General features: G+C 38.7%; 1 protein-coding gene across 2 annotated transcripts; it reads left to right on the forward strand.

Annotated features, from left to right (window-relative positions):
- The first annotated feature begins 271 nt into the window (after positions 1 to 271).
- Positions 272 to 9784, forward strand: znf366 (zinc finger protein 366). Of its 2 annotated transcripts, none has more exons than XM_084388638.1 (5): positions 272 to 621; positions 1741 to 2770; positions 4523 to 4714; positions 7747 to 7856; positions 8735 to 9784. In XM_084388638.1, exons 2-5 carry the CDS (start codon positions 1799 to 1801, stop codon positions 8862 to 8864), a joined length of 1404 nt encoding a protein of 467 aa, XP_084244764.1. In that variant the 5' UTR covers positions 272 to 621; positions 1741 to 1798; the 3' UTR covers positions 8865 to 9784. The 2 variants fall into 2 exon arrangements, with proteins under 2 accessions (XP_084244764.1, XP_084244763.1); XM_084388637.1 differs by having other exon boundaries at positions 315 to 621; positions 7682 to 7856.
- Positions 9785 to 12093: the final 2309 nt, after the last annotated feature.

Consider the following 12093-nt stretch of genomic DNA (forward strand, 5'->3'; position numbering starts at 1 on the left):
ATATATCTATATATCTATCTATATATCTATATCTATATATATATATATATATATATATATATATATATAAACAATTATGACAATTACATTCAAATTACATACTCAAAATGTATACTAAGACTATAAATCTATACAAATATATTTTCTAAAAGTTTTAGTTCCTTATTTTTCCTCGTATATTTTTTTCCCTACATATATATATATATATTCTGTGAAGAAATGAATAATGCTGAAAATAAAACACAATGCCACATAAGCAGGACAGTGGTGTAGAATGATGTGTGCGGGTCAGAGGTCAACACCCAGGGTGGTTCGCTGCAGTAGGACTCGATGTCGAGGGTTCGATGTCTGAAACCTCTGGTGTGTTTGAGGTCTGATCTCCAGCTTCGGTCCTCGCAGTGTTTCGAAGAGGAATGGAGATGTGTATCTAGTGTTTCCTTATTTTCGTGCAGGAAAGCACAGGCTTGTTGACTTCCTCTCCCTCCCTTCCTTCCTTCTCTGCGAAGGTACTCATCTGAAAAATGAGAACAAAGTGATTGTTCCTGTTCTCTTTCTTAAGTCACTTCAAATGCTGTTTGAGAGGCTGGAGGCTCATTGTGAGGAGCGCAGAGCAGGAGACAGGTAAGAGACGCGACACACACACACACACACACTCAGGCCAGCCGATGCGCTTTACAGGTGGAGGTGTTGCATTTATCAATCAATATCTGTAAAAGCTCAAATGTTCATCCGCTCAGATGCTGAAAACATCACTTGCAGAGGGAGTTTAATGACTTGCACTCAAAAAAATGGACCTACGACATTTTTCAGATAATATAATTATTTTAGATTTCCTGAAAAACAGAATTTCTTCATTTTGAGTGTATGTGCAATACAGCTTTTTGGCATGCAAATATGATCTAACATGCAAAATATGATCTAACATGCAAAATATGATCTAACATGCAAAATGCACGTTAAATAATCGTGTTTTGTGTGAAAAATCGAACTATGAAATGCTTTTAGGGCACGTAGTGTTCTGTAAATATGATTATGCATGTGATTCCCTGGATATTCTCTATACCTGCTGTCAGTGTCTGTGTCCGTCGTCATTAATCTGAGCAAAGCAGAACAAGTGTTTAGTTACGGCTTATTTTCAATGCTTTATTTCCACACTGATGACTGACAGACGTCTGAGAGAGAAACACATCGAGTGTATAGCACAGGATAATAGATTATGATAAAAAAAGAGAAGTTCCCGTCCTAATGCAGTGAAAGTGAAACACAGAGGAACAACAGAGAGGAAGAGATGGATCTATTTGTTTCACACTGTCCAACAAACACCAACAGGGTTAAACAACAAAAACGAACAAATCTGATGTTTGCTGAACCAGAACAACTGGATTTATAGTTGTAGTTTACAAGCAAGCCAGTAAAGTTCAGTTCATATAATACAAATACATTCTTACATCAAGATATATTTACTGGAGAAGCAAAATGACTGAAGATATTAGGTCTCCCTCCATTGTCAGATATCAGTTCTTGTTTTAAGCACTTCATTTTAATGCATTTTTCAGACTCAATACTTCAGTCATTTCTCTTCTCCAGTAAATGTCTCTTGATTTAAGAGTTTTTAGATATTTGTGCTGGAAAACGAGACAGAAACACTGAGGAAGAACATCATGGGATCGATTCCCTGATCAAACTCATGCAAAATGCATGAATCTCAATGCACTAAATCATTGTGTTGTGTTTCCGCAGGCGTGTGATGGACAGTTTTCACGCTCAACATCCGAAGAACGTGTAGAAAACCTTCATCATGGATTCAAAGGCGAGCGAAAGCAAGCGCTCAGAGGATTTTCCCTGCAGAAGCGTTGATCTTTCCCGTATCCCGTATCCCGTTCCTCGTCCCGTCGTTCCTCAGCCTCACAGATTCATCCCTGAGATGATCGACCTCAACCGGCTCCGGCTTCATCGCGTCGTTCACGTGAAACAAGAGCTTCCGATGTGGCCTCCATCTCCGCTTCTCATCCGATCTCCCAATCCATACTTTCCTCCTTTCCATCCGAGCCTCGTGCCGTTCCCGTTCCTCCTTCCCAACTCAACGAATCCCTTCTACCCGAGGTTGCGCCACAGGAATCCGGACGCCACCACGGAGAAGCTAAACGTCAACGTGGACGAAAGCTATTATGTAAACGTCGGGGATCAGAAGCGCTGGAAGTGTCGGATGTGCGAGAAATCATACACCTCGAAGTACAACCTGATCACGCACATCCTCGGACACAGCGGGATCAAACCTCACGGGTGCGATCTCTGCGGGAAGCTCTTCAAGCAACTGAGCCACCTTCACACACACATGCTCACACACCAGGGCGCGCGCCCACACAAGTGCCAAGTGTGTCAGAAAGCCTTCACACAGACCAGTCACCTGAAGAGACACATGATGCAGCACAGCGAGGTCAAACCCTTCAGCTGCGGAGTGTGTGGACGAGGGTTCGCGTATCCCAGCGAGCTGCGCACACACACACTCAAGCACGAGAGAGGGCAGGAGAACGTGTGTGTGGAGTGCGGGCTCGACTTCCCCACGCTCGCGCAGCTCAAGCGACACCTCACGACACACCGAGGGCCCGTGACGTACGACTGCGGAGAGTGTGGGAAGAGTTTCCAGTATCCCAGTCAGCTCCAGAATCACATGATGAAGCACAAGGACATCAGGCCCTTCATCTGTGGAGAGTGTGGGATGGAGTTCGTGCAGTCGCATCATCTCAAGCAACACACACTCACACACAAGGTGAGGAGTCACACACACACGCTCACACACAAGGTGAGGAGTCACACACACACTTTTCTTAGTGTGTGCTTTTCTTACCTAGTGTTTTTGTCTTGTTTCCAGTCCAAATATCTACAAATTCTTAAATCAAGATGCATTTACTTCAGTAGTAAAATGCCATGAGATTTTATGTCTTGTTTTCTGGGGGAATTAATCAAATTGAAGTGATTTGTTGCTTAAAACAAGCTAAATGATCTGCCAGTGGGGTGAGAAAAATAATCTTGTTTCTGTTTAAATTAACATTCTTTTTCTGACCCCATTGGCAGATCATTTAGCTTTTTTTAAGCATCAACTCACTTAATTTTGATTAATTCCCCCCGAAAACAGGACATAATATCTTATGTCATTTTTCTCATCTAGTAAATGCATCTGGATTTAAGATGTTTTTTTATATTTGGACTGGAAACAAGACATAAATACTAAGTAAGAAAAGCATTTTTGCAGTGTAGGATCCAATTCTGAGAGTGCCTGTCCCACATTATGCACATATCACTCTTTTATACTCTATAACCATCAATTTGACCGTTCGCAAAGACCCGCCCCCTTTAGTTACTGTTGCTATGTCCGACAAGCCACGCCGCTCTCACACACACCATGTTCTCACACACTTAAACACACATCGCGGAGCAGAGAGGACACTGACAACACACTGACACACAGGACAGAGCAGGGTACTTTTGATATGAAACAAAGTCTCACCTTTCAAATTTGGTCATTTTGTAAAGACATTTAAACAATAAATAGCGTTGTGTGGCTCTTTAATGTGTCTGACTCGTGAACCGATCATCTCTTCCTTCTGGTTCATTTATAGCATCAAATAAACATGAATGAACATCAGAAGGAATGTTGTTTAACCGCGGAAAGACGTCAGGACACTCCGTTTATCAAGTTCAAATCCTCCAACGTTAATCTACTAACTCTCCTGACCGCTGTGTCGGACAAAAATGGTGGATGGCGGATTATGATTGGTCAGATCGCCTGTCAATCAAACTCAGAACCAATCTGAACTCCCAGGCTATTGGACCAATAGGATCAGGAGACTCAGGGTTGTCACACACACTCACACACAAGGTGAGGAATCAGACTTTAGTTTAGGGTCTGATTCTCACTATCAACTAGTTGCTTATTAACATGCATATCACTATGATATTGGCTGTTTATTAGGACTTATGAAGCACATATTAATGCTTTATTCTGCATGATCATATTCTACATCCCTCAATCCTAAACTTAACAACTTCCTTACTAACTATTAATAACCAGTAATTCTTGGTTCATTGAGGCATAGTCAATATTAAGAATTGGACCGTAAACTAAAGTGTGAACGAAAAATCTATTTTGTAATTATTTGGGAGTGAAAATAGTTTTGCAAGCATTTTTAGATTTTCTGCACAAAAAATGATGTTCTTCCTCAGTGTTTCTGTCTTCTGTCCAGCACAAATATCCAAACATTCTCAAAATAACCTCAAAAATCTGCCAATCTTAAGATTATTTTTCTGACTCTATTGTCAGATATTTGTTCTTGTTTTAAACACAAACTCACTTCATTTTGATGCATTGTTCAGTCTTAATATCTTCAGTCATTTCTCTTCTCCAGTAAATGCATCTTGATTTGTGTGTGTTCATCCTCGTGTGTGTGTGTGTGTGTGTGTGTGTGTGTGTGTGTGTGTGTGTGTGTGTGTGTGTGTGTGTGTGTGTGTGTGTGTGTTGCAGGGAGTGAAGGAGCACAAGTGTCGTATCTGTGGCCGTGAGTTTACGCTGTTGGCCAACATGAAGCGTCATGTTCTGATCCACACCAACATCCGGGCGTATCAGTGTCACTTGTGTTACAAGAGCTTCGTCCAGAAACAGACGCTGAAGGCCCACATGATCGTCCACTCCGACATCAAGCCCTACAAGTGCAAGGTGTGCCCCTGCTTTCACTTTCACAATCACAACCGCAACCAGAGATGATATTACCATCCAAAAGATGCTTTCAGACACAAACACAAAAACTCTGCAAAAAGTGCTTTTCTTACTTTTAGTATTTCTGTCTTGTTTCCAGTCCAAATATCTAAACATTCTTAAATCAAGATGCATTTACTAGATAAATAAAATGACATAAGAAATTCTATCTTGTTTAAAAAAAAAAAATAATTAATGAAGTGAGTTTTTGCTTAAAACAAGCAAAATTATCTGCCAATGGGGTGAAAAAAAAAAAAAACTCAAAAGAAACTTAATTCAATCTTAATTCAATTAATTCATAATTCAAGAAAAAAAAACTTAATTAAAATGGAAACCAACATTTTTTTTTCTTACCCCATTGGCAGATCATTTTGCTTGTTTTATGCAAAAACTCACTTCATTTAATGTCATTTTATCATAAAGCAAGATAGAAAATGTAACTCATCTAGTAAATGCTTCTTGATTTAAGAATGTTTAGATATTTTGACTGGAAACAAGTAAAAAATACTACCGGTAAGTAAGAAAAGCATTTTTTTGCAGTTTATTGAGTTATGAAAACTTTGGTGTTCTCTGAACGTCCAGTTTTTAAATGTTTCTCGGTGATGAGAATGTACTGGAAACATTGTATCATTCTTCAAACATTATGTGAACGTTACTTTTAAATATTCTCTGAAACAAGTGCAACATTGAACAAACACTAGATGAAAGTCCAAATTAATTGTAATTAATACATTTTGAGAACATTACCCTCTGGTGCTCTTCGGTCCTTTTTGATCCTGAAAACAATAGTCACACTTGAGCTCCTCGCGGTCTGAAACGAGCGCATTAGAAATGAACGAGACGAGTTTCCTCTAGTGGAAGCGTTTGGAACTGCAGCCGAACTACATCTCACTGAACGCTCATTTACTGAGATATCAACCTCACATTTTGAACACAACTTGTTTAGATTTATGGCTTTGAGTTTCTCACAGTTTTAGAGTAAAACATGTTTTTGAGAATATATATTTCATGTAAAAATTGAAAATAGTATTTGTGCACATTTTTCATAACAATAAACGTAAAATTCTGTAACTTTTTTAAAGTTCACTTTTTAAAACTTTTGTCCCTTCAGCAATAATCTGCCAAGTGTCGTCTTTGAACAGAGATCAAACTTCAGTCTGTCGCTCTAAAGCGTTCAAGATTTACCAGTTTAAGTTGGAAATTATATTTTCAGGTAGTGAATAAATGGATTATAAATAATACTCAAATATACGGGAACTCAAATATAGTACATTCATTTCATTGAAATTAAAAAATGATGCATTAATGCATTTTTGACCGACACGAGAAGATGGAAGAACGTTTGTTCGTAACTTTGAGAGAAGGTTCTGCTGTTCTAATGGTTTAAAGTAGAGGGATGGATGTGAATGTGCATCAGTTCTTCAATGAGTCTTGGTTGTTGTGAAACGCATGTGACCTTGGTCTCCAACGTGCGTCCAAACGAAGACCAGATTGTACTTTGGCAGTTGAGTGTCTCCTCGTCTGTAGGAAGGATATTCGCTGCACAAACTGAGCGTGTAACAATGGCTCTCTCGTCCCCCGAGAACAAGCCCACAAATAGATTTCATCTCGCTTTCTCTTGTGCTCAGGAGCTCTTCCTGTTTTCTCACGGTCCGTTCGGACAGTTTACAGTCCCTCTATCCTCCTGAAGGAAAGGAAAGGACCACCCTAATAAAAAAAAGAATAAAGAGGAAGGACAGAAACTGTCCAGAGAAACTCTCATGCTCTTTTGCCTTTCAAATATGTGCAATGAGAGGCTGCGGCGTGTTCATAAGCAAAAGATCCACATTTAATGATCATCAATACAATACAGCAACTCTAGCACAACTCATTTTGTTAGCAGAGCAACAATAAACAGAAAATCAGATCATATTATGTGAGAAATGCCTCAACATATGCGTGTTCTTCCTCAGTGTTTCTGTCTCGTTTTCCAAATATCGAAACATTCTTAAATCAAGAGACATTTACTGGAGAAGAAGCAAAATGACTGAAGATATTAAGACTGAAAAATGAAGTGAGTTTGTGCTTAAAACAAGAACAAATATCTGACAATGGAGTCAGGAATGTTTCAAGAAAATCTTGATTTAAGAATGTTTTGATATTTGTATCGAGAAACAAGACAACAACACTGGTTAAAGGTTCAAATGTCAAGGTCAAACACGTAACGACAAAGTCACTTTCACATCGAGATTCTAATTGACCCTTCCAGGGAGTTTGATTGACAGGCGATCTGACCAATCATAATCCGCCATCCGCCATTTTTGTCCGACACCGCGGTCAGGAGAGTTAGTAGATTAACGTTGGAGGATTTGAACTTGATAAACGGAGTGTTCTGACGTCTTTCCGCGGTTAAACAACATTCCTTCTGATGTTCATTCATGTTTGATGCTATAATGAACCAGAAGGAAGAGATGATCGGTTCACGAGTCAGACACATTAAAGAGCCACAAAACGCTATTTATTGCTTAAATTTCTTTACAAAAATGACCAAATTTGAAAGGTGAGACTTTGTTTCATATCAAAAGTACCCTGCTCTGTCCTGTGTGTCAGCGTGTTGTCAGTGTCCTCTCTGCTCCGCGATGTGTGTTTAAGTGTGTGAGAACATGGCGTGTGTGAGAGGCGTGGCTTGTCGGACATAGCAACAGTAACTAAAGGGGGCGGGTCTTTGCGAACGGTCAATTGGAATGACTGGATTTCGCCCACAAAGTTTCACAGAGCAACTAAAAATCAGCGTGAAACTGTGACCTGCATGTTAAGAAAAGAATCTCTCCAGTGCCTTATTGTCCTGCATGTTCTGCATATCAGTCAGGAATGAAGAGCACTTTAAAGCTTCACTAGTGCTTGATCAGGTCACAGATATCTATATCTGAATAGTTGCTCTCTTTACAGCTGTGTGGAAAGGAGTTTAACAGAATGCATAATCTGATGGGCCACATGCACTTGCATTCTGACAGCAAACCCTTCAAATGTCTTTACTGCGCCAGCAAGTTCACGCTGAAGGGAAACCTGACCCGCCACATGAAGGTCAAGCACGGGGTCATGGACCAGGGACTGGACGCTCGGGGTGAGTCTGCTTTTCTGTCAGAAAATAGAGAAACATTCTCAAAGCAAGATACTTGAGAAGCAAAATGACTTACCCAGCGAACAGGGAACGTTCTCTCAAAGTTCGGCACAGTCTGGACTTTGTTAAAAACGTTATTTGAATCGTTCATCGAACGTTTTCTAAATTGTTTCAGAACATTCCCGAGAACAAAGTAACATTCTCATATACACTGCAAAAAAAATGCTTTTCTTAATTAGTTTTTTTTTGTCTTGTTTCCAGTCCAAATATAAAAAAAATCTTAAATCAAGATGCATTTACTAGATGAGTAAAATGACATAAGATATTATGTCTTGTTTTCTGGGCAAATAAATCAAAATTAAGTGAGTTTTTGATTTAAACAAGCAAAATGATCTGCCAATGGGGTGAGAAAAATAATCTTGTTTCTGTTTGAATTAACATTATTTTTCTGACCCCACTGGCAGATCATTTAGCTTTTTTTAAAGCAAAAACTCACTTCATTTTGATTAATATCCCCAAAAAACAAGTCATAATATCTTATGTAATTTTACTCATCTAGTAAATGCATCTTGATTTAAGAATTGTTTAGATATTTGGACTGGAAACAAGACAAAAATACTAAGTAAAAAAAGCATTTTTGCAGTGTAATGTTTGAATAATGATACAATGAAACTTTTTTTAAAAAAATGTAACGACTTGTTTCAGAACATTCCGAGAACATTCAAAAGTAACATTCTCAGAGTGTTTGAAGAATGATACAGTGTGACATGTTCTTGCTTCTCCAGTGAATGTATCTTGATTTAAGAATGTTTAGAAGCTTTTTGCTGGAAGACATCATTTTTTACATATGTGTGTATGATAATGCTGCTGTTCTCCGTCAGTGTTCAGGCGTCGGGGTCGCCTGTGTCTCTCCGGGCCGCTCCGGATCCTGTCCCGGATCACTCAGGAAGAGCCCTTCGATCTGTCCCGGAAGAACCAGAACCAGAACCAGATGAGCCTGTCTCCGTCTGACGGCGGGAGCTCCTGTCGGGAAGAGGACGAGGACAGTGTGTACAGTCCTGATCTCTACGAGAAGAAGAAGACACAACACACACACTTCTACAGCCACAAAGAGGACGATTTCTGAGACAAACACTGCAAAAATGCTTTTCTTACTTAGTGTTTTTGTCTTGTTTCCAGTCCAAATATCTACAAATTATTAAATCAAGATGCATTTATTAGATGAGTAAAATGACATAAGATATTATGTCCTGTTTTCTGGAGGAATTAATCAAAATTAATTGAGTTTTTGCTTAAAAAAAGCTAAATGATCTGCCTATGGCGTAATGTTAATTCAAACAGAAACAAGATTATTTTTCTCACCCCATTGGCAGATCATTTTGCTTGTTTTAATAAGCAAAAACTCACTTCATTTTGATTTATTTGCCCAGAAAACACGACATAATATCTTATGGTATTTTACTACTGAAGTAAATGCATCTTGATTTAAGATTTTTAGATATTTGGACTGGAAACAAGACAAAAACACTAAGTAAGAAAAGCAGTTTTGCAGTGAACACGCTGTGATGATGATGATGTTTCAAATATTTTTTCATGTGAAAAATGTACAGAAATCTTTGCAAGTATCTTGATTTTCAGAAGAAGCGTAGCATGTTTAGTCTACTTGGTATCATAATGTACAATGAAATTAATATAATTGAGAGAAGAAAACTGATATATTTCTGATCATTAATGCTCATTGCCTTCAATGGAGGTGTAACTGCTTTAAAAATGTTCTGACTTTGATAAATTAATGATGACAGATTCATGATTTTGTTTGACAGTTTTGTATTTTTGCAATGTGTAAATGCATGGATGATCATAAATGATTTCGATCGACCGCAGTGTGAATGCTGATCAATATTTATGTACAATAAATTTCTCAGACTTAATATCTTCCGTCATTTGGCTTCTTCTCCAGTAAATGCATCTTGATTTAAGAATGTTTAGATATTTGTGCTGACAGAAACACTGAGGAAAATCATAATTCTTTGCATAACTCTTACATATATTGTGTATTTATAACCAAACACGTATTCTACAGTAAACGTAAACGTAGTCTATTTTAACTCTACAACCTTTTTGGACCAGGTTTTCTTCCCTAAAAAACTCTAACACACTTCCTCAAAAGAGAATAGGAAGTACTGGAGAATGACTCTGATCAAACGCGCTGTGGGAGTCCGAACCCTTTACACAAGATAACACACTTCTCATTGTTGAAGGCTATTGTTTCCCAGTTTGGTTAAAGAAGAAAAAAAAGAAAGAAAAAAAAAACAAATCTGATTTTACAACAAAAATGTTGTTCCACAATTCCAGTTCACTAGAAGCTACACATGTGATCATATACAGAAACTGAAATATGTTCTGAGAGCGTTGTGATAATGTTCCCGTTACGTTATGAAAACATGATTTCAGAAATGAAGGATGTATAAATAATGTTTTTGTTCTGAGAAACATTATTAAAGACCAGATAACTCTGAGTGAACGCTCTATTAATGTTACTGGAACTTTGTAGTTGTTGAACTTAATTGTTCATAACTTTGAGAGAATCTTTACATTACATTATCATCAAACAACTACATAAACCTGATGTGTGTGTGTGTGTGTGTGTGTGTGTGTGTGTGTGTGTGTGTGTGTGTGTGTGTGTGTGTGTGTGTGATGGGTAGGTTTAGGGGTTGGGTTAGTGTGTGTGTGTGTGTGTGTGTGTCTGAGTGCGAGTGTGTCTGTGAGTGAGTGAATGAGTGAGAGTGTGTGTGCGAGTGTGTGTGTGTGTGTGTCTGAGTGCGAGTGTGTCTGTGAGTGAGTGAATGAGTGAGAGTGTGTGTGCGAGTGTGTGTGTGTGTGTGTGTGTGTGTGTGTGTGTGTGTGTGTGTGTGTGTGTGTCAGGCCTTTTTTGAGCACCACACCTCCAGGGTGTTTGTCCTGATGAAGCTCTGGTTAAAGAGGAAGTGCTCAGATCCTCTTCCTGTCTTCCGATCACCTCAGTGTTTCGGTGTGAAGCCTATAACACACTCAGAATCAGGTTGTGTGAAACGTCTCTGCTGAAGTGAAAGTCCTGGATGAATCAGGACAAAGGGGCTTCTGTGAACGACACACACACACACACACACACACACGCACGCACGCACACACACACACACACACACTGCTGAGAAACTGCATCACTGTGAAAGATAAAGCCACACACACACACACACACACACACACACACAGCTCTGTCGACACACTGAGATCTTTGCTGTAAAAGTGTGTGTTTCTTCAGTCGTCGACTGTAAAGATGTTCTATATCGAGTCCATCCTCGACGGTAATACACAGATCTTTCCGGCCGCTCCGTGAATGTAAACTGTGTGTTTCTCTGGGTCGTGTCGTCTGTGAGAGCCGGAGGATGTTTAGACCCAGCGTTTGTGCAGAGCGTCACTGCAGAATCCCAGCATGATCTCAGTCCTTCTAGTTTTCCTTTTCCTTTCTGTGCTTCCAATGGGAAAATAACTTTATTTCACTTTATCTGGTCTTTTGGTAATACTTTACAATAAGGTTTATTTTTGGATGCACCGATATGAACACTTTGGCCGATACGATCATATTTTATATTTGAAAGCCGATAACCGATATATTGGCTGATAAATCTAAATCTAAATCAACTTTTAGTGTCACCATTAAAAGCCACGTCCCAAACACACAAATATAATATTCTCATTATAATCTTATGTAGCCGATATGACACATGTTGCACTTCACTGTATTTTCCTTTTTTGAAGTGATTCCAATCATATTTCAAGCAATTCATAACCATCATGTTGAACATCAGCTGAAGGAAATAATACATTATTGATCAGCTTTAATATATCCTTTATAAGGAAGATATTTTGAAGAATGTTTGTAATCAGATAGTTTTGGGGCACCATTGACGCATAGTAGGAAAATAAATACTGTAGAAGTCGATGGGGTCCAACTGTTTGATTACTGACATTCTTCAAAATATCTTCATTTGTGTTCAACAGAAGAAAGAAACTCATACAGGTTTGGAACAACGTCAGCGTGAGTACATGATGACAGTTTTTTCATTTTTGGGTGCACTGTCCCTTTAAGAACAAGTTTTTAAGGTCAAAAGTCTTAAAAATTCACAGTAAACTAACATGAGCTTGAATATTTTTAGTACCTAACATTAGCAAAGAATATTTGCGTGTTGTTTTTCATTTG

Source organism: Rutilus rutilus, assembly GCF_951802725.1.
Source record: "Rutilus rutilus genome assembly, chromosome: 19".
Classification (NCBI taxonomy): Eukaryota; Metazoa; Chordata; class Actinopteri; order Cypriniformes; family Leuciscidae; genus Rutilus; species Rutilus rutilus.

Coding starts and splice junctions, on each gene's coding strand:
- znf366 (XM_084388637.1), top strand. CDS start 1,799: ATGGATTCAAAGGCGAGCGAAAGCAAGCGCTCAGAGGATTTTCCCTGC. Junction 4,715..7,681: donor TCAAGCCCTACAAGTGCAAG/GTGTGCCCCTGC, acceptor CTCTCTTTACAG/CTGTGTGGAAAGGAGTTTAA. Junction 7,857..8,734: donor CCAGGGACTGGACGCTCGGG/GTGAGTCTGCTT, acceptor GTTCTCCGTCAG/TGTTCAGGCGTCGGGGTCGC.